General features: G+C 36.7%; 1 protein-coding gene across 3 annotated transcripts in view; it reads right to left on the reverse strand.

Annotated features, from left to right (window-relative positions):
• The window catches only part of SNX16 (sorting nexin 16), a 36,266-nt gene extending 18,418 nt beyond the window's left edge, over positions 1–17,848 (reverse strand). The window contains exons 1-5 of one of the 3 annotated variants that reach the window (XM_060127415.1): positions 17,680–17,848; positions 15,700–15,947; positions 15,473–15,612; positions 9,846–9,932; positions 2,453–2,601 (exon numbers count right to left, since the gene is read on the reverse strand). In XM_060127415.1, the coding sequence (XP_059983398.1) occupies positions 2,453–2,601; positions 9,846–9,932; positions 15,473–15,612; positions 15,700–15,847 (524 nt within the window). In that variant the 5' untranslated portion in view covers positions 15,848–15,947; positions 17,680–17,848. Of the gene's footprint in view, positions 1–2,452; positions 2,602–9,845; positions 9,933–15,472; positions 15,948–17,168; positions 17,643–17,679 lie in introns of those variants that run through there. The other 2 variants (XM_060127413.1, XM_060127414.1) reach the window with 2 other exon arrangements.
• Positions 17,849–22,170: the final 4,322 nt, after the last annotated feature.

Consider the following 22,170-nt stretch of genomic DNA (forward strand, 5'->3'; position numbering starts at 1 on the left):
TCATTTTGTTGTGAAGCTGAAGCTAACATACCATTGTAAAGCAATTATACTCCAATAAAGATGTTAAAAAAAAAAAAAAAAGACAATATGGTACTGGAACAAAAACAGAAATAGATCAATGGAACAGGATAGAAAGCCCAGAGATAAACCCACACACCTATGATCAACTAATCTGTGACAAAGGAGGCAAGGACATACAATGGAGAAAAGACAGTCTCTTCAAAAAGTGGTGCTGGGGGCTCCCCTGGTGGTGCAGTGTTTGCGAGTCTGCCTGCCGATGCAGGGGACGCGGGTTCGTGCCCCGGTCCAGGAAGATCCCACATGCCGTGGAGCGGCTGGGCCTGTGAGCCATGGCCATTGAGCCTCCGCGTCCGGAGACTGTGCTCCGCAACGGGAGAGGCCACGACAGTGAGAGGCCTGTGTACCGCAAAAAAAAAAAAAAAAAAAAAAGTGATGCTGGGAAAATTGGACAGCTACATGTAAGAGAATGAAATTAGAACACTCCCTAACACCATACACAAAAATAAACTTAAAATGGATTAGAGACCTAAATGTAAGACCGGACACTATAAAACTCTTAGAGGAAAACATAGGAAGAACACTCTTGGACATAAATCACAGCAAGATCCTTCTTGATCCACTTCCTAGAGTAATGGAAATAAAAACAAAAATAAACAAATGGGACCTAATGAAACTTCAAAGCTTTGCACAGCCAAGGAAACCATAAACAAGACGAAAAAACAACCCACAGAATGGGAGAAAATATTTGCAAACAAATCAACGGACAAAGGATTAATCTTCAAAATATATAAACAGCTCATGCAGCTCAATATTAAGAAAAACAAACAACCCAATCCAAAAATGGGCAGAAGACCTAAATAGACATTTCTCCAAAGAAAACATACAGATGGCCAAGAGACACATGAAAACCTCATTAATTATTAGAGAAATGCAAAAGAAAACTACAATGAGGTATCACCTCAGACCAGTTAGAATGGGCATCATCAGAAAATCTACAAAAAACAAAAGCTGGAGAGGGTGTGGAGAAAAGGGAACCCTCCTGCACTGTTGGTGGGAATGTAAACTGATACAGACACTATGGAGAAGAGTATGGAGGTTCCTTAAAAATCTAAAAATAGAATTACCATATGACCCAGCAATCCCACTACTGGGCATATACCCAGAGAAAACCATAATTCAAAAAGACACATGCACCCCAATGTTCATTGCAGCACTATTTACAATAGCCAGGACATGGAAGCAACCTAAATGATCATCGACAGATGAATGGATAAAGAAGATGTGGTTCATATATACAATGGAATATTACTCAGCCATAAAAAGGAACAAAATTGGGTCATTTGTAGAGATATGGATGGATCCAGAGACTGTCATACAGAGTGAAATAAGTCAGAAAGAGAAAAACAAATAACGTATATTAATGCATATATGTGGAACCTAGAAAAATGGTACCGATGAACCGGTTTGCAGGGCAGAAATAGACACAGATGTAGAGAACAAATGTAGCGACACCAAGGGGGAAACTGGCGGGGGGTGGGTGGTGGTAGTGGGATGAATTGGGAGATTTAGATTGACATGTATACACTAATAGGTATAAAATGGGTAACTAATAAGAACCTGCTGTATAAAAAAATAAAATTAAATTTAAAAAAAAGAAGCAAGATGTATATGCATAGTACATGTGTAATATATGGGGATATACATAAAAGAAAGACTAAGAAAAAAGGGTGAAAAAAGTAAGGGCAGTTTTCTTATTTGTTTTCCATTCTTATGTGAAAAATTGCTAAAGATAGTTACAGACACAGGTGTCCATAGAATATGCTATTGCTTCTTTATAAATGCTCTGTAATTTTTTTCAAAATGGTTCTAATTTATCTGATAATGTAAGTTCCAAAATTAAATACCCAGATGATATTAAATCATATAGCAATTTTCTTGTAAATATATTCAGATACGAAAACCCCATATAGGTCTTTTCTTTCCCTTTTTAATGACTTCTGGTATTTTCACTTTACCCTCTGTATAAATTAACCTGACTTCACAATTTTCATATTTTTGCATTACTTTGGAGACATATAAATATTATCATCAAAATTATATGGTGTTATTTAACTAAAAATCTACCAGTATGTGAGCCACTCCGTTTAAATTATTACTAAAATTCTAAAATAAAGTTTATAGCTGGGTGGTTTGAATATATGGCACACCGAATTTTCAACTTTGCTGACTTTTTGGAGGTGTTACTATAAATCAAACACCAAATAATGTCCTTGCTGAAAAAAGGCAATAAAATTACAGTTAGTGCTTTAATAGAGATAAACACGCCTACCTTATATTTCTGTGCTTGAATATATATGGTCCTAGATTTATTCTTTAATTTAAACCAATTATTGGAATGCATTTATAATCTGTTATTCAATTTGTTACATACCAGTTAGCAATGTCCTTGTGAGCTACTAAATTTTGAAGAAATGCTTGTAATCCTAATTGTCTATCTTCTAAAAAGTCGGCATTGTAATTATCTTTAAACCAGCGTTTTGGTGGAAGTGCTAATCGAAAGCCTGGAAACATCTCTTTTAACTGAAAAAGAAGAAAAAAGAAGATACAATGTTCAACTCAATTATATGAATTCTACAAAATCTATCCTGTTGACTATGTGAAACTATTCACATAACAAGCTTACAATAAAAGAATTAAATTCAGCTATGCTTTTTATGCCTTGGTTGTTTTATTTCTTGATTTCTACCAGTTGTGTATGCATAGGAGTTACAGTTGCTCCCTGTCCCTGCTAACACGTGGCACTGCCTGTCTTTTTAATGTCAGCCATTCCAGTGGGTGTGCAGTAGTATTTCATTGTGGCTTTAATTTACATTCCTCTCTTGACAAATGGTGTTAAGTATCTTCTCATGTGCTTGGATCTGCATATCTTCTTTGGCGAATTATCTATTTAAATCTTCTGAACCTCTGCTTTAAAAAAACTGGGTTACTTGTCTTTTAAGTTGTCAGAGTTCTTTATATATTCTAGATGGAAAGCCTCTGTCAGATATATGTATGACAAATATATTCTCCCAGACTGTGGCTTGATTTTTCATGTTAACCGTCTTAACAGAGCACATTAAAAAAAATTTAATGTTACCTAATTCATCCACTTCTCTTTTATGGTTTATGCTTTTTTAGATACTATCTAAGAAATCGTTGCTCACTCCAAGGTTACAAAAATTTTCTTCCACGTTTTTTCCTAAGATGTTTGTAGTCTTAGCTTTTACAGTTTAGCTTATGATCAATTTTGCATATTTGGCTTAAATTTTACTTTCTTAGGAAAGACTTTTCCACCTTTTAAGCTAGGTTAGATTTCCCTTTATACACTCTGATCAAGTGACTATAACTGGATAACAAGTTACCTCAAAACTCAGTGGTGTAAAATAACCATTTATTAGGCCATGGACTCTGTGGGCTGGTAATTCGTACAGGGAATGGTGAGGATGGGTTGTTTTGTCACAATGAGTTAGAACCTCAGCTGGAAACTTGAAGCTGGGAACTGGAAGCCACTGAAGTTCGTTCCCACATATTTATACTGGATCATGCTGCTTGTTGGCTGAGACATTAGCTGGGGCTGTCTGTCACAAGCGTAACATGGCCTCTCCATGTATCTTGGACTTTCTCACAGCATAAAGTCTGGGTTTCAAAGGGGAGCATCCCAAGAGAGAAAGCCAGGATGAAGTTGTATGCTTCTTATGATCTAGCCTCATCATCCCACAGCATCGGTTCCACTGTCCTCTATTGGTTAGATCAGTCACAAGCTCACCCACGTTCAAGGGGGAGAGGAAACAGATTCTACTTCTTGACAGTCAGTGGCAAGATTCTGGAAGAGCATATGGGACTGAGAGTATTGCTGCATACATTTTTAGAAAAGACAATCTGCCACACATTCTCAAATCATTAATCTGTTTTTTAAATGACATTTATCACTATGTAAATTAAGTAACGTTTATTTAATTTTGGACTCTTCTACCAGACCAGTCTTCTAAACCTTGGTTGCACGTTGGAATCACCCAAGGAACTTTGAGTAAGAACTCATAACACACTTTGTGAGGGCTCTATTGTAGAACAGCTCCCTTTTCTGAGGATAATTAATGAGGATCTTGTATTAATGACTGTGTCCTATCTCTGATATATTTGCATTTAATTAGTTGGGATATGGCCTGGGCATTGTAATTTTAAAAAGTTTTCCAGGGAAGTCCAAAGTACAGCTAAGACTTAGAATCATTTTACATTGCAATGACTGTCTTATTCATAGTTGCACCCCCAACGTTCAGCATAATGCCTGCTACATTACAAGCAGCCAACAATCTATGTTCAATAAATGAATGAGATGAAATCATGTACTGTTCAAATTTCTATACTTATATATAAGACAAAATATCACAATGTAAGAAAAAAGACTAGCAAAAGAGAAAATTCACAGGGTAAAATGCGAAATAAAAATATAAAACAAAAATTCTGTCTATATTTCTATCCTGAAAACCCTGATTTGATTTCAAGATGTAAACAGATAATTTTGGCCTTGGAGTCTGGTCGTTTACTGTGTATGCAATGCAAGTAATAAAAGCCATAAGGAGAAAATAAAAATAGTCTTTTTTATTAATTTCAAGCTTTAAAATTTAAATGTCACACATGTCCACATGCATGGTTAGGTTTTTTTTCCCCTAAAAAAAATAATCCTCAGAAAAGAGTGAGTTGTTCCACAATTGAGCCCTCACAAAGTGTTTATATTATGAGTGCTTACTCAATAACTTTATTTTGAACAAAGGACAATTTGGGAACTATACATTAGCTTGAAATAACTTTAGTAAAGGCTAGTTTTTTTTGTTTTTTTGGTTTTTTTTTTGCGGTACGTGGGCCTCTCACTGTTGTGGCCTCTCCAGTTGCAGAGCACAGGCTCTGGACGCGCAGGCTCAGTGGCCATGGCTCACGGGCCCAGCCGCTCCACGGCATGTGGGATCTTCCCAGACCGGAGCACGAACCCATGTCCCCTGCATCGGCAGGCGGACTCTCAACCACTGCGCCACCAGGGAAGCCCAAGGCTAGTTTTTATATTTCATTAAATTAAACATTAATAGATTTCCTGTGAAATGACATCATAATAGGCATTTGATGTTTCCATAAAAAGCCTTTAAAAAAGTAACGCACAGAATTTTTGGATTAAGTTGGAGAACTGAGTACACTCATCTAATTCTCTCTTTCTGCAGCCCTGCTAAAACTATAGTGAAGAGGAAAAAAAAACCATAAAACAACATACTGGAAACCAAAAAGTAGAGAGGAGAGTAGCAATTGACTCAGGAGAGTGAAGAAAACCCAAAGTGCAGAAAAATTTATACCAGGTTTATACTTACAGAGACCTCAAATTGCTCACAAACTGGCAGCACAAGGCAGCAGATTGGAAAACACTTCTCTGGAGAGTCTGATCAATCCGACAGGAAAGACCTTAAGATCCTGACATCAGAAGTTCTCCAACACAGCCCACCTTCCCCATTACACAGTGAGTCTTAAAGTCAACATAAGCCTCACCCATGGAGTAAGAGATTCCAATCAGCTTTTAGTACCCAACTTTTAATCATGACTAGACAACCAGAAAGAATTACTACACACTATTACTTAACATGGAAGACAAAGACAAACAGAAAAAAAGTAAATCAGAGAACACAGACAACACAAGGAGAAAAAAACCATAAAATAATAAAAATACAAATAAAAACAATCACTAATACACTCAATGGATTAAGATACTACATTCAAGAAATAAGAATAAAATGACCAAAAACAGGGACATTCAGAGAACAAAAAGGTTGTTTTAGAAAGAAATAAGGAAATCTCCTTCAAAATAGCAAAAAAGAAAAAGGTACTAAAGAAAGGGGAGGAAAAGATCTGGAACAAGCCCAAATGCCTGTTTTACAAGAAAGGTTACAGAAAGAGGGAACTGACAACACAGAAGGGAGCAATTCATTAATAAAGCAGTGCAAAAGCATTTTTCTGATCTGAACCACATGGGTTGCCCACAGAGTGTACAAGATAATAGAAGAAAAGAACTTTACAAAAAGTCACTGTGAAATTTCAGATTAATTACACAGAGAAGATTCAACAGACTTCCAAAGAAGAAAAAAGCAGGTGACATACAAATGATCAGGAGCAAGAATACCTTTGGGCTTCTCAAGGGTAATACTCAACACTAAAAGCGAGATGAAAATAGCTTAATGTCTTCAAAATTCTGAAAAAAAAAATTCCAATCTATAATTCTATACCTAGCCCACATTTCAATCAAGTATGAAAACCGCATGAGAATATTTAGAGACATGTGGGGTCTGAAAGACATCACTTCCCATGTAATCTTCCTCAAGAAGCTACTAGGGGATTAGTTCTACTAAAAGGAAAGAGTAATTCAAGAAAGAAGACATGAGATAAAGGAAATAAAGTCCAACAAAGGAAAAAAGTGAAAAAAATCCCCAGAAAGACAGTAAAAGGCAAACTTAGGACACTACTTATGAACTGCCTGATGTCAATCAGTTCAGGACAGTTCAGGACAGTGTGACCCAAGAGACAGACATGTTGAGGATTACCACTGAATTTCTTTTTAATGAGAGGATCAAATACTTGGCTGAGCTTAGCCCAGATTTTCATATGAGCTTGGCTTGTCTTGACAGTGAGCTGATAATGGTTCTGCTCCTTGCCTATGCTCTGCTGTGTGGAACCAACTGAGAATAATCATTTTACCTCACAGAAATACTCAGCTTTGACCTACTCTGCAACCTGGAAGTAGAAAATAGCAAGCTTTTAAGTAGAATATAGAGAAAACCCTACTCTCATGGCCATATTTCTGCAAATTATTCATCACCAGCCTGCCCTACAACCCTGCCAGATGCCTCAACTCTGAAAAGCTCTATGTGTTCCAGATCTTGCTCATGACTTTGCCCTCTGACTTTCCCAGAAGAGGCTCTTAAAAACTCCTAGAGAAGCTGAAGCCAGATTATAACCCAGGAGATTAAAAAAAGAGGAATAAAAAAAAGACTAGCGTTCTATAGAAAATTTTCTTCCTAAACAGTGTTATTTTAACTATGTTAAATAATTTTCATATTGTCAATTGACTATTTTTTTCCTCCTAGTATAGATAAATGGAAAACATAAACTCTTCAACGTTAGAATCAGATCTATATAGTTTCTATATAATACCAAATTCCTAGCACAGTGCTGAACTCTCATTTCACAAATACTTCATGATTGGTTTTATAAAATGAAAGATCCTAAGATGTTATTTTATTTTTAACAATTACAGAAATAATAACTACCATTTAAACTGTGTGGCTGCTGGTGCTTGACACACATTTTTGATTCTTGCCAGTAAAATCAGGTGATGGGTGGAGCTCTTTCTGGTACCTAGAAGACTGACACAGACACATCAATTTTAAGTGCCCAACTCAGAGTATCAAGGAGATATTTACTAGATTTAAATTAAACTTCTACTAACATCTTTCTTCAAAAGCTTAAGAGCTATCTAAATCTCAGCTTGCCTAAGATGAATATTTTGGCAATAAAGATGAATCTAGAGAGACCAAGGGACGTAAACACTAAATAACAGTTGAGTCCTGAAAAGAAAAATAAGAAGGCATAAAGGATGAAATAGCTCAAAATTGAAACTATTAGAAACTGTATGAATAAAAATTATAACAATTTCATAAGAAAGCTAAGAATTCCACTTTAGTATCTGGTAACCTCATCAATTACTTTGGTCTTCTTGTTTGTTTAATCATTAAAAAAAATAAACAGAAGTAAAGAATTACAGGTTTTAAAATCGTGAATATAAGAAGAACTCAGAAACAGAAAATAAAATTTACATATAATGGTAGAAATATATTAGAAATAATACTTTTAAGTATTTTGACATGTTGCAAAAAGTCATCTTAACAATACCTTAATTAAGGCTAAAATAGTTTAGCATTTTATATTTTATCTTTTCATTCAAACTGAGGTTTTCAGAAATGGTAGAAACTTTTTGGCATCTGGGCAGTTGCAAAGTCACATAAATGGAGTTTCCCACCACCAAACATTTTAAGAATATACCAACTTGAGAAGTTCTGAGTGTCCAGGAAGAAGGTGGGGGGAGGTGGCAGATGGGAAAGAATAGGACCAGTAAAGTTTCCTCTACTAAACATGTGTCAAAATTAGGGAATAATTTGTTATCCAAGTTCAGCTTACTTGGCCTCTCAGAAGTATCATAAATCACTTGCTTCTTTTGGAAAAACGCTCTTTCTCTTGGTTTCTTAAATACCAATTACCCCCACCTGCCCCACCTGATTTCTCTCCAGCTCTGTGAACGCCTCAGCTGCTGTTTTTCTACTGAACTCTTACTGCAATTAACTCAATGAATTCCCTAGTGTTGGAAATTTAGGTTGGTTCTAATTTTTTAACTATTAAAAACAAAATAAAACATGAACAAAGAAAACAACAATACATAAAGCATCATGATAAGTATCCTTAGGGCTAAATCTTGCTCATATCCATAATTTATTATATAGGATAAATCCCAGAAATGTGATTGTGTCAAAATTATGCTCAGTTTTAGGGTGTCCTCTAGGAAGACTCATGTTTCCAACAATGGATAATACCATTTAAAGTCTGTCAACTTGACAGGTGAAAAACTGTTTAATTTTCTTTTCTTGGAGTACTTGTGATAGTAATTTATTGGTCATTTATATTTCTTCTGTGGATTACCCCATTCATATCATTTGCTGAATTTTCTATTTTTTTTTGTTACTTATTTTTAAGGGTACTTAATATACTGAGGTTTATTATTATCGTCTTTGTCTATTTCACACGTGCAGTGGGCAGAATTCTAGATGGCCCTATGACCTTTGCCCTTGGTGTTGCCTCTGTGTTTTGTTTTTACACAGGAAAAGATTCTGTAGATGCAATTAAGGTTACTACTCAGTTGACCTTAAGATAGGAAAATTATCTAGGTGCGCCTAACCTTATCACATGAGTTCTATAAGGGTAAAAGTTTCTTCCTGGCTGGTGACAGAAGACAAAGTCAGAGATATTCAAAGCACAAGAAGGACTTGACCATCTCTTCCTGACTTTGAAGATGGAAGGGCCATGTGCAAGGGCTGAAGAACAGTCTTTATGAGCCAAGAACAACTTTTGGCTGACAACTAGCAAGGAAACAGGGACCTTGGTCTCACAACCACGAGAAACCAAACTCTGCCAACAACCAGAATGACACTGGAAGCTGATCCTTTTCCAGACCCTCCAGGTAAGAGGCCAGTCAAGCCAACAGCTTGATTTTGACCTTGTTTGATCTTAAGCAGCAAACCCAGCTGAGCACTCCAAATCTCTAGATAATGAACAGGTAAGTTTTAAGCCACAGTTTGTGATAATTTGTTATACAGCAATAGAAACCTAACACAATGTGCTAAATTTTTCTTTCTTGTTCTTTTGTAGTCATATGATTTAGGGGGTCTTATTATACATATACATCTTTTCAAACTCACAAGATTATATAAATAATCACTTATAACTCTGTTGCCAATTTTAAGGTTTTCACATTTTTAATATTAAAAATAATTTTCTGTTTCCAATAAAAGGAAGTTATGCGTAGGGATGGGACTTTGAACTATTACAGTTAAATGAAACAGTCAATTTTGTTTGGAAATAGCGAAGACTTGACTTCGCTCAAATAATTAACAAGGAAGAAAAAACACAAATATAACAGAACTCCAGGAACAGATAATAATTGAAAACTGAAAAGTCAGTTTTAGATTTATTAAAGTACTTACTTTATCATTAAGCCTAGAGAAGTCAGTGTATCTTCTAAAAACTACCCAGCTTTCTTCTGGACTCTTCTTTACTAGTATTTTATATACCTATGCAGATAGAGGAGAAACAGAGAGTTTTAAAATGTATTTATGTAAAAATACTTAAAAATTCAAACCAAATAATTTAAAAACTTTTATTTGACAACCCAGATCATAACAATATGTAAAAAATATCAGAAATAAAGACCATCAAATGTTCAAATAATCTAATGTAGGTACCAAAAGCAAGATTTTTTCTTAAGAAACATGACTGACATATTTGAGGCAAAATGCTTTTTTGCTGAACACTAATAATAAATAAACTTATCAGCCTTCAAAATATATTTTATGCTAATATATTCTAAAATGAATAAAAGAATCAATCATGCTTGAAAAAACTTTGAAAAATCTTGTCTTATACAGTCAACTTAATTTTTAAATTCAGTAACTGCCAAGCAAAGTTTTCAAATAAATTAGATGATGTTTTAATCTTCAAAGCTGAAATACAAGGTAAAAAATACCCATATTAAAGTTTATATAATTATGTACAATTATCTAGGCTATTGAACAGAAAAACTTGGTTGAAGCAAGTCAATATTTTAAAAAGCATATAAGAAAAAGCTAGATCCTATTTTTCATAAGTATAATTTTGGAAGTACTACTTATAACAGAATCTCAGAGAAACATCTGGTAGTTTTCGGTACAGTGTTTTGAGCTAAACTATATACATGACATATGAAAAGTACTCAGTAACTATCTATCGAATGAGTGAAACTCTCTTAAAAAGAGTAACTTTTTTTCTTAAAGTCTGCTGTGCAGTAACTTTCAATTGTAGCTCTAGAGCTCCACTCTAACCACATGTGGCTATAGAACACTCAAAATGTGACTAGTCCAAATTGACATGTACTGTGAGTGTAATACAGACCAGATTTCAAAGACTTAGTATGAAAAAAGATGTAAAAATATGTCATTCAAATGATTATATACTGGTTACATGTTGAAATTATATTTTAAGTATATTAGGTTAAACAAAATACATTACTAAATATAATTTCACCAGTTTCTTTTTACTTTTTCTTAACATGGCTACTAGGAAGTATTAAATTACAAATATGACTCATCATAATCCTATTGGATGATCTAGAGACAATTCATTATTTAGGGACTGTAGATCATCCTTATCATTTGATTTTTCTCCCTTACAGACTTCTTTTTCAGCTTTGAAGGGAGTCAGCAAGGGTAAGGATGAATCCCTTTGTTTTGAAGTAAAACATAAGTAATTTATCTTTATTACATTTAAAGGTGAGGAAGAAAATTATTTGGATACCCTGTCTCCAGACAGCCCTGATGTAAAATAGTCACGAAGGGGATACAAAGAAAACATTCTTTTTAGGAGTTACTAATTTAAATTGACTTCAAAACTTTTGACTATGAATAACTGATGCATGATACAAGTCAACTTCATATGATAATTAGGTTTATCTATACATAATACATGCCAACTTTATTTTCCTGTTTTAAAAAATGAGCCCTTTTCTAACAGCCACTCTTTGCAGTGGTCCCTAAACACTCCTGTTTCTCTAGGAAAAACAAAGAGGTTTTCATTTTATCTTTTCTAGAAAGCTCTCCTACTTTTCTACTTGTTTAAGTAGTGCTTTCAATGAAAACTTTATGGACAGTATGGATCATTGCCTCCTCTATGTTCTAATAGTAGTTATTGTCTTTACTCTTTATTTGAAACTTAGTATATACTACTTTGTACTGTCTATCTTGTTATGTACTCCCTGTTTTAAGTAAACAACAACAAATGTAGATGCATACACTAATCATAAGATACATACAGAAAAGTGCCAAAATCTTAAGTATATAACTTAATGAATTTTCACAGAGTACACACACCATGTAACTAGTACCAAGAGCAAGAAACAAAACATTACCAAAGAAGTCCACCTCATGACTCTTTCCCGATCCAACTCACCACCCCTCCTAGTCACTTTTTGTTTTTAATCACTTTTCAAAGGCTTGACACTCTCTATATAAGATCTTGCCAGTTTGTCCTAATACTTTCTTCAGTTAAGAGATCAATTTAAAGAAATATACCAAGGTAAAATTATTTTACAAACCTAAGACTCCCAAGCTTGTAACTCCAGCTTAGACTTCTACCCTAAACACAATACCGAATATATATAGAGAGATATAAAATACATATATGTGTGTACACATTCACATGCACAAACACATACCTGACATCTCCATTTTGATGTCTAACAAACATCTCAAACCTAGCACTTCCCAAAACAAATCCTGATCTTCCCCTCAAAATTTGCCATCTAGTTAAATGGCAACTCTATTCTTCACATTGTTTGGACCAAAAACTTCGGGATCACCTTTGATTTCTCCATCTACCACGTCCCAAGGCTCTACCTTCAAAATATATCCAGAATCTGATCACTTCTTAGGACCTCTTCCACCACGTGGTCCATGGCACCATCATGTCTCCCACGGATTACTGCAGGAACCTAGCTGCCTCCTGCCTCTAATCTTCCCCCACAAAAATCTAATCTCAATTCAGCAGCCAATTTTAAAGGCTCATGTGAGCCTTTAAAAAAATTAAGTCAGATCATCTGACTTTTCCTTTTAAAACATTTTCAAGATTCCCATCTCATGCAGAGTAAAATCTAAAGGCCTTATAAAGGCTAGGTACTCTACTTGATCCGGGTGTCACACTCACCTGCCTTTACTTGTTACCTCAGTTCGTACATCTCTTCCCATCACTTATTCTCCTGTCAGCCACAAGGGTCTTGGCAGTTATGCCACCTGTCTGGAAAGCTTTCCCCCCAGATATTCCCATGCTAACATTTTAGTACTAACATCTTTTCTGTGAGGCCATGACTGACAACGCTATTTAAATTGCATCTCCAGTTTCAAGAAACTCTCCATTTCCTTCCCCTCTTTTATTCCTCCCTATAGCACTTATCACCATGTGACATACTAGCATTAAAAAAAAAAAAACTTATCTATCTTTCATTCACTCAGTCGAGTTGCTGTCCCAACATTACCTGGAAGAGGGCCTGGCACATAACAGGTACTCCAAAAATGTCAAATAAACTACTCATGACTAATTTCATATTTGCCACTTATTTCTTCCTCTGTATTGTCTTGAAAGAGTTTATATTTATATATCACTGCCTTCAATTTGCCTATGAACTTTTCACACATGTCACCTCAATGAATGCTCCTTCCTTCGTATGGAAGGTAGGTCAATGTAAGGAAACGAGCCACCAATTTATTATAATTTCCAAAAAATCACTCGCAAAAAAGTCAGGTCCATGCAGATTTCCCATCATATCATCAGTCTTACAATATTTGAACTCTAAAGACTGCCTCTTCATAAATTATTTCAGTACTTGTTTTTTGGCGGTCCTTCCATACTATCATAAATTTACAGCATGAAATGTTGAAATAAATAGGAAATCATTACTTCAAGAAAATCCAAGAGAAAAAACAAACTAACAGTTTGAAAGAACAAGTTTATAAATGAATTTAATTTAGCAAGGTCACTGGATGCATAAATATATAACAACATATGAGACCAAAATATATAAACTAGCAAAGAACAAATAGAAAACATTATGTCAAGAACCTCAAACGACATCCATACCCAGAAATAAATCTTACCAAAAGATGTAAGATATCTGCCCTGAAAACTACAAAATATTATTAAAAGAATGTTAAAGACTTAAATAAATGGCTTAGGTTCATAGATTCAAAGACTTAGTACTGTAAATATATCAGTTCTCCCTAGATAGATTCAATACAATCCCAATGCAAAGGGCCAAGACAATCCTGAAGAGGAACAGCAAAGCTAGAGTAATTAAGTTACCAGATGTCAAGACTATCATCAGGCTTTAGTAATCAAGACAGTGTGGAATTGGTAAAGCAGGGAAAAATGGAACACAGAATCAGACCCATACATTTATGGTCACCTGACTTATGACATAGGCAACAGAGTAAATGCAGAGGAGAAAGAGTTGTCTTTTCAGTAAAAATTTGACTTTAGGGAGAAAAAAAATGTGTCTTGACCCTGACCTCACACCACGGACAAAAAAGCAATTCCAGATGGTTTACAGAACTAACTGTAAAAGGTTCAACAATAAAGCTTTTAGAAGAAAACATAGGACAACATATTTTTAACCTAAGAGGAGGCAGATTTTATTTTATTTATTTTTAATAAATTTATTTATTTTATTTATTTATTTTTGGCTGTGTTGGGTCTTCGCTGCTTGTGTGGGCTTTCCCTAGTTGTGGCGAGTGGGGGCTACTCTTCGTTGCGGTGTATGGGCTTCTCATTGCGGTGGCTTCTCTTTTTGCGGAGCACGGGCTCTAGGTGCACAGGCTTCAGTAGTTGTGGCTCACAGGCTCAGTAGTTGTGGCGCACGGGTTTAGTTGTTCTGCGGCATGTGGGATCTTCCTGTACCAAGGCTCGAACCCGTGTCCCCAGCATTGGCAGGCGTTTTCCTAATCACTGAGCCACCAGGGAAGCCTGAGGCAGATTTTAAAAAGTGCTAAGCATAAAAGAAATTTAATATACTGGACTATATTAAAACTAAGAACTCTTGTTTATCAAATGCACCATTAACAAAGGCAAACCACAGAGTGAGAGATGATAGTCACAATACACGTTCTGAAAAAGGACTTATGCCCAAAATGCATAGAAAACTACAAATCAAAGTGGAAAAGGCTTTCTAAAAGAAAAATGAACAAAGGTCTCAAACAGACACTTCAGAAGAGAATATCCAAATGGCCCCAAAAAAAGTCTTAAATGCAAATTAAAACCACAATATGGTATCATTCTACCTACTAGAATAGCTAAAATGAAAAAGACAGAAAAATACCACATGTGGGGAAGATGTGGAGTAACTGGAACTCTCATACACTACTTAAAGGAGTGTAACTTAGTACAACCACTCTGGTACATTGTTCATCAGTATCTTCTATAGCTGAGCAGATGATCCAACAATTTTACTCCTAGGGAGCTATCAAAAAGAAATGAGTTCATGTGTTTACTGAGTGACAAGTACTAAAAGGTTCACAGCAGTAGTATTTGTAAGACTCCCAAACTGGAAATTATCTAAACGCTCCTTAACAGTAGAATGGATAAACTGTAGTATACTCACATAAAGGAACAGCATCAGTAATAAAAATGAGCTGCCTACGATTACATGCAAAATCAAGGATGAATCTTACAAACGTACTGCTGAAGAGACCATACCCAAGAGTACATACTCCATAATTCCACTTACATAAAGTACAAAAATAGGCAAAATTAATCTAGGCTAATAGGAGAGTGGGTATTGACTGACAGAGAGCATGGGGGGAGGCTTTTGGGCTGTTGTAATGGTCTGTTCTTGATTTGTGTACTAGTTTCACAGCTGTGACTGGTTTGTGAAAATTTGTTCAAGTAAAGCAAAAGTTCACTACGGCATGACCATTTGAATTTTATGTTCAAGAAATTACAAGTATAGGCTAACATCACTTAACACAAGTTTAGAACACAGGTTAATCAATTTTTCATCTTCTACTGATGTACCGCAGAAGTCAATACTCACAGTAAATTTAGCTCTTTCTTCCATCACCTCATAACCCAGGATAATAGGTGTAGAAGGTCTATCTTCCAAATTCACTGTTTCAGGATTTTGTTCTTCACTTTCTCTTGGTCTAGCAGAATACTCAATGGAAGAATCTGCACCTGTAAATTTAGTCCTAATGAGGGGACTGCTACAGACAGAGGAAGTGCTTTCCATTTGATCAGGTACACTTGTCTGTTTAAAATTACCCATATTTGAGTCTTCTAACTGGCCTTTGGAAGAGTTTGAGCTTGTTGAGATACTCCCAAAAGAAGAACTTCTTTGGTTTCTGTTGGTTGCAAAACTGGAAGCAGAGTTCCCTATTGGCATAGGAACTGGGACATAAGGAGTTGCCATCTTCTTTTGGCTTTTGCAACAAACCTGCACACTTCTGAGTTCAAACAATTAGAGAACTAGTAATATGCAATCCATTATTTTCTTCTTAGGAATTCACTACCTAAAAATGAGAAGAACATATAGAAAGATTAGTCTTTAATCGGGAGCATTATCCAAAAAAACCCAAAATGCTCATATCCATTTCTTTTAATTTCGTGACACTCTATTACTTTATTTGGAATGAAAACACGCCCCAAACCTCTTCCTTTAATCCCAAAATGTCATCTCTAAGAACTCCCGTTTTTAAGGTAAGGAGAGCAGAAGTATTCGCACCCTTTTTCTTGACCTTGATCCTTTTTTACCCACTTTATTTCTTCGTGATGGATTTCTATAACGACCATTGTAACCTGATCTCATCTATATGAGTTGCAAAGAGGAAAAGTGATAAAGACCGTCCAGAAACTTTATTCTCTGCTTACGATCCTGACACTACTAAATACAGTACAGGGAGGGAAGGGTAAAGGGAAGGAAAGAAAGGGAGAAGAATTATTCATATTTCCTTCTGATTTAATTAGTGAAACTGAACAATTACGCTGAGTAATGATAGTGAGCCAGAAGCTTAGACACCTTGTAAGATAAATAATAACAGTTCTTAAAGCAACGATTTATTAAACCCAGGATCAAATGGATTTAAAAAAAAACTTAGTCAAATTACATTAGTCAGATAAACCCCAAAGAACATTAAACTTATGTCCAAAAAGATTAAATGAACAAAAGTTTAAATATTCTTCAGTTTCTAGATCATCACTAATACTGCTACGCCATAAAGTGCAGGTATGTAACAAATCTTCAAAACTCATACTCGGTAAGCTCTGTTGTCAAAAGGACGAGTTTATCTTGCCTCAGAATAATTTCGTACTGATACGAAGAAAAAAGCTTTACCACTAAGTTGTTAACTAATAAACTAAGAAATGGAGATAACTACAGACCAGGGAAATGGCACATAACAAGAGGTCTGCCTATCCAATTACATCTACGCAACCCTACTGGTGAGAAAGGTAGGAAACAAGCCGCTCAGACTCTGACAGATGCTGAAATAAAATTTTTAACCCAGCACGTGGCTCTGGGCTACCTTCCCCATCATCAAAGATTCAGGAAACTTGAGCTGCTGATTCACCGCTCCTCGGTTCCGCCAGATGGCCTCCCCAAAAAGAAGTAAATAAAAGTCTGAAATCTCAACCTCCTCACCGCCTGTAAGGTCGCCCCGCCTCCAGCCATTCGAATGAATACCTGAGGCCGCAGGGCTGGCGTGGGGGGCGCTCAGACAAATACAGCCATTTACCTTGTAAAGACGTGAGCGCTACCCAAACGTTAGAAAAACGTACTGGGCTCATTAAGAGTGTCTCCACTTTTGCCTTGGCATCCACATGCTCTGAGGACGAACATCTCAGTGCTACTCTGGAAAACCAAGGGCAGGTAAAGTGTCCCGAGCCTGAGCAACACGGTGGGCGAGAGAAGTCGGTGGCGAGAGCGAAGTGCAGAAGCCCGGGCTTAGCTCGACCCCAGGAGTGTCTGGTCGGTGTCTGATCAGGCCAAGGGTCTTCGGCTCGGTGGATGGCAAGACTCACAGCTCCCGGACCTCCTTGGGGCCCCAAGACGGTCCCGCCTCCGCCGTCCGGTGCGCAGCCAGCGCCTCCCAGACGCCGGGTGGAGTTGGCGGTGGCCTGAGGTTGGCCTGGAGCTCCTGCGGCGTACGCCCACCCTCCTGGGGAGCCGGCCCGCCGCCAGCCAACCGCGGGGCGCAGGTGTCACTGCACGAGCGCCCAGGACAGCGCCCGCTGCCCGGTCCCTACCTTAGTCCGCTCTGCGATCCAGCTCGGGCGCGCTTCCCTGGGACGGTTAAATCCGACCCTCCTTAACCGCAGCTTTCCGTCTCCACCCACCACACCGAGAGGCCTCACGTGACCCCCCTTCCAGAAAACAGCTGCTCCCTGCCTCTGCCCGCCTCCGCCCGGGCCACAGGGCGCAGGATCCCGGCTAGGTGGAGGGCGGGGCTGGGCGGGGCCGCCGCTCCAGGAAGTGACGTCACGCCAAAGTGCGCCGGCCCCCAGAGGCGCAGGCGGGAGTTGTGGGGCTAGGGGTCTTTGGCACCTAGGTTGAAACTAGTTTTGTGGTAAGAATTTTGCCTTCTTTTCCACAGCTTTATTTTTATAAATTAACTTTTGAGAAATGGAGACTACGGTCCCTAGTTTGCCCAACAGGTGATGAGAAGACTACAACTCCCGGGAGGCACTGCGGCCAGCATTGGCCCGGGCTTCTGCTCTGCATCATGGGACTTGTAGTCATCACCGGTTTGGGCTTGTTCTACTAGGTTACAGAATAGTTTCCAGAGTTAACAGCGCTTTAAGGGATGACAGTTGATTCTGAGTGAGAAGATAGAATGCTCCGCTACAGCCTATTCGTCCTACATAATTCAGAACTCCTCATTGGCAGAGAACTCCTGAAATTCTTCAGTGTGTTAGTGGTGGGTTTTTTGTTTGTTTGTTTTTTACTATCTCGAGAGCAATTTTATCTCAAATAATATGGTATTAGGCTTGTTAGAAGTGCACATTTAAAGAGCTGAAGATTATCAGGAAAGTCGTTCTTTGATAGTCAAATACTGAAATTCAGACCAGTCTGCAGGTCTGTTTATCATTAGAATTGAGCAATTTGATATAAAAATCATTCCATGATTTCTAAGGCTTTGGAATATTACGAAGACTCGGAAAAATTGATAATCGTAATTTCAAAATGCACATAGGAAGCTAATCTGGCTTGTGGCATAATAGTGGTTTTGGGTTGATAATATTGCTCTTCCAGTGTGAATGAGACATAAAAAGAGAATTCTGTAGAAACAGTAGACTAAAACATGAGGTAGTTTTCAGGACAGACTTGGGAGTCTTGGCTGTGAGGTGGCAGTTATATCCATGATTTCTGTAAGTTAATAAAGGTATAGAAAGAAAAGAAAAAGGAGCTTTGCAATATTTTCCTTGTGGTCAGGACTGCAGGTGGTAGCAAAAGATACTTTTGATGTGGGAAATCTGATAATCTAATATCAAGGAAGCTGAGGAATATTAAACTTTCAAGAAGTAAAGGCATAGAGATATCCCAGTTAGGAGGAGAAAAAAGATCTAGGAAAAATCATTGGAATTGTCCAAAAAGAACTTCCTTCACTAATTATTGAAAGGAGCATACAGGATATACATACTATATGTAACTTTTATCTTCCAGAATATCTGATATAGATTAATGTCTAGATTTTACTTTTAGAAAATGAACTGAATATTTCTTAAAAATATTTTTAAAGAGGTATAATTGACATATAACATTATATTAGTTTCAAGCGTACAGTGTAATGATTCAATATTTGTATATGTTGTGAAGTGATCATCACAGTAAGTCTAGTTAATATCTGTCACCATACAACTACGATTTTTTTCTAATGTGATAGTTACAATTTTTTTCTCATGTGATGAAGACTTTTAAGACTTACTCTCTTATCAACTTTTAAATATGCAATATAGTTTCATTAACTATAGTTACCATGCTGTACATTACATCCCCATGGCTGATTTATTTTATAAATGGAAGTTTGTACCTTGTGACCCCCTTCACTCATTTCACCCACACCTCCCACCTCTGGCAACCCCAGTCTGTTCTCTGTATTGATGAGCTTGGTGTTTTGTTTTGTTTTTAATTCTACATATAAATGAGATTACATGGTATTTATTTTGTTTTTACCCTGTCTGACTTATTTCACTTAGCATAATGCCTTCAAGGTCCATCCATATTGTCCCAAATGGGAAGGTTTCATTTTTTATGGCTGCTTAGTGTTCCATTTTGTGTGTGTGTGTGTGTGTGTGTGTGTGTGTATCACATCTTTATCCATTCATTTATAGATGGACACTTAGGTTGTTTCCATATAATAGCTATTGTAAATAATGCTGCAATGAACTTGGGAGTGCCTTGTATCTTTCTGAATTAGTATTTGTTTTCGTTGGATAAATACCCAGAAATGGAATTGGTGGATCATATGATAGTTCTATTTTTAAGTTTTTAAGGAAACTCCGTACTGTTTTCCATAGTGGCTGCACCAACTTACATTCCCACCAACAGTACAAGAGGGTTCCCTTTTCTCCACATCCTTACCAACACTTGTTATTTCTTGTCTTTTTGATAATAGTCATTCTAACAGGTGTGAGGTGATACCTCATTGTGGTTTTGATTTGCATTTCCCTGGGGATTAGTGATATTGAGCATCTTTTCATGTGCCTGTTGGCCATCTGTATGTCTCTTTTGGAAAAATGTCTGTTTAGATCCTCTACCCATTCTTAATTGGGTTGTTTGCTTTTTTGCTATTGAGTTGTATGAGTTCTTTATATATTTTGCATATTAACCCCTTATCAGATATATTATTTGCAAATATTTTCTCCCATTCATTTTCTTGATGGTTTCTTTTGCTGTGTAGAAACTTTTTAGTTTGATGTAGTTCTTACTAGTTTATTTTTGCTTTTGTTGCCTTTGCTTTTGGAGTCAGATCCAAAAAGTCATCGCCAAGACTGACATCAGGGAGCTTACTGCCCATGTGTTCTTCCAGGAGTTTTATGGTTTCAGGTCTTACAGTAAAGTCTTTAATCCATTTTGAGTTGATTTTGTGTATGGTGTAAGATAGTAGTTTAGTTTCATTCTTTTGCATGCGGCGGTACAGTTTTCTCAAAACCATTTATTGAAGAAACTGTCTTTTCCTAATTGTATAATATATTTTTGGCCCCTTTGTCAAAAATTAATTGACCACATATACATGGGTTTATTTCTGGCCTCAGGAACATCCTTAATAATTAAGAAAGAATATCCTGTGGTTGTCAGAGTAAAAATTGTATTATCACAGACAACATCTAATGGCTAATCTCTATGCATGGAATATTTTATTGATAGTTAAGCTTGGATACCTCTATACAGTGCACACAATCAAACTGAATTGCATACATTTTAATTTGTAAAGTAACAGGTCTTTAATTTGTAAAGACCATTTTTCTGCCCTTTCAGTACTTTAATTTTATATAAAAGATACATACCTAGCAGGATGTATTGACCACTCAAGGTACTATTTTATACAATGATATATCGACAGTGGTACTTGGTGGTAGTGGTTTTAAGGGGCGGGGAGAGGAAAGGTAGAAAAAAACACAACAGAAAAAGTATGTGAAATAGGCAGACATCTCTTGAGGTAGCTTCCTAGATCCCAACATTTCCCCCTTCTATGAAGCTTGTCCCTCTTCTACAAGACTGGGGCCCTTGTGGCCATGTTCGTAATATGATACTTTTATAACAAAAGTTTTTTGTCATAGTTGATTGTATCTGAAGAGGATATTTGACCCAAGTTGTGTCCAAATGATGCTCTCTTCTAGAAATTATTTTGAGGGTGGGTGGTGTGGATACAGGCTGGAAGTCACAGGAGCTAAAGTCAGACTAAGGGAAATTCTGTGGTCCATGAAGTCCCACGGCTGAGATCCCTGGAGTTGATCTGGTTCTTCCCCATTCTCCACTTTTCCTTAGAGTTCATGAGTAACTTAGTGTTCTTCGAATAGATTTGCTTTTTACTTAAATCTAGCCAGAGTTGGTTATTTTGCTTATAATCAAGAGTACAACTAATACAGCAAGTTGGAATGAGGCAAACTGAAGGTGCAAAGTAAAAGCTGATAAAATGCAAGCAAGTCCTTCTCAATGATTTATAATAACTAAAAAACATAAAATGACTCTTTTTCAATTATTACTTTGATATATTCATGAATTCCCTAATTCATGTATGCTGTTTTCCATAGGCAGTGTTTCTGTAATCTTAATATTCAGGATCTGTACTCCACCTGCCCTTTATTTTCTCCCTGCCATGAAATTGTAAGAGTTCAGAAAATGAACCACAAGTGATCTGTTCTTAGAGTAACGGGAAGTGACCAAAGTTGTAACAGGGCAGCGTGATAGCCAACTTTATTACAATGAATTTGTGACCTATGCAATTTCCTAAATCCAGGGTAGGAATTACATGACATTTATAATGGGACAAAGAAGAGACTTCAATACTGCTACCATTGATTAGTGATTTTCCACTCATCATATTAGATAAGGAAGATTTTGAAAGCATGTGTGGAAATCCTACTGGAAATACAACAAAGAGACCAAATTCCTTTACCAAATCACAGTTACAGTCTTAGAACTGAAAGGGACCATAATGGTCATGAAGATAAGCCTCCATTTTAGAGCTAAGACTACTGAGGAAAACAGAAGCAAAAAGTTCTGCCTGTAATCAA

This window comes from Lagenorhynchus albirostris, chromosome 17 (assembly GCF_949774975.1).
Source record: "Lagenorhynchus albirostris chromosome 17, mLagAlb1.1, whole genome shotgun sequence".
NCBI lineage: Eukaryota > Metazoa > Chordata > Mammalia > Artiodactyla > Delphinidae > Lagenorhynchus > Lagenorhynchus albirostris.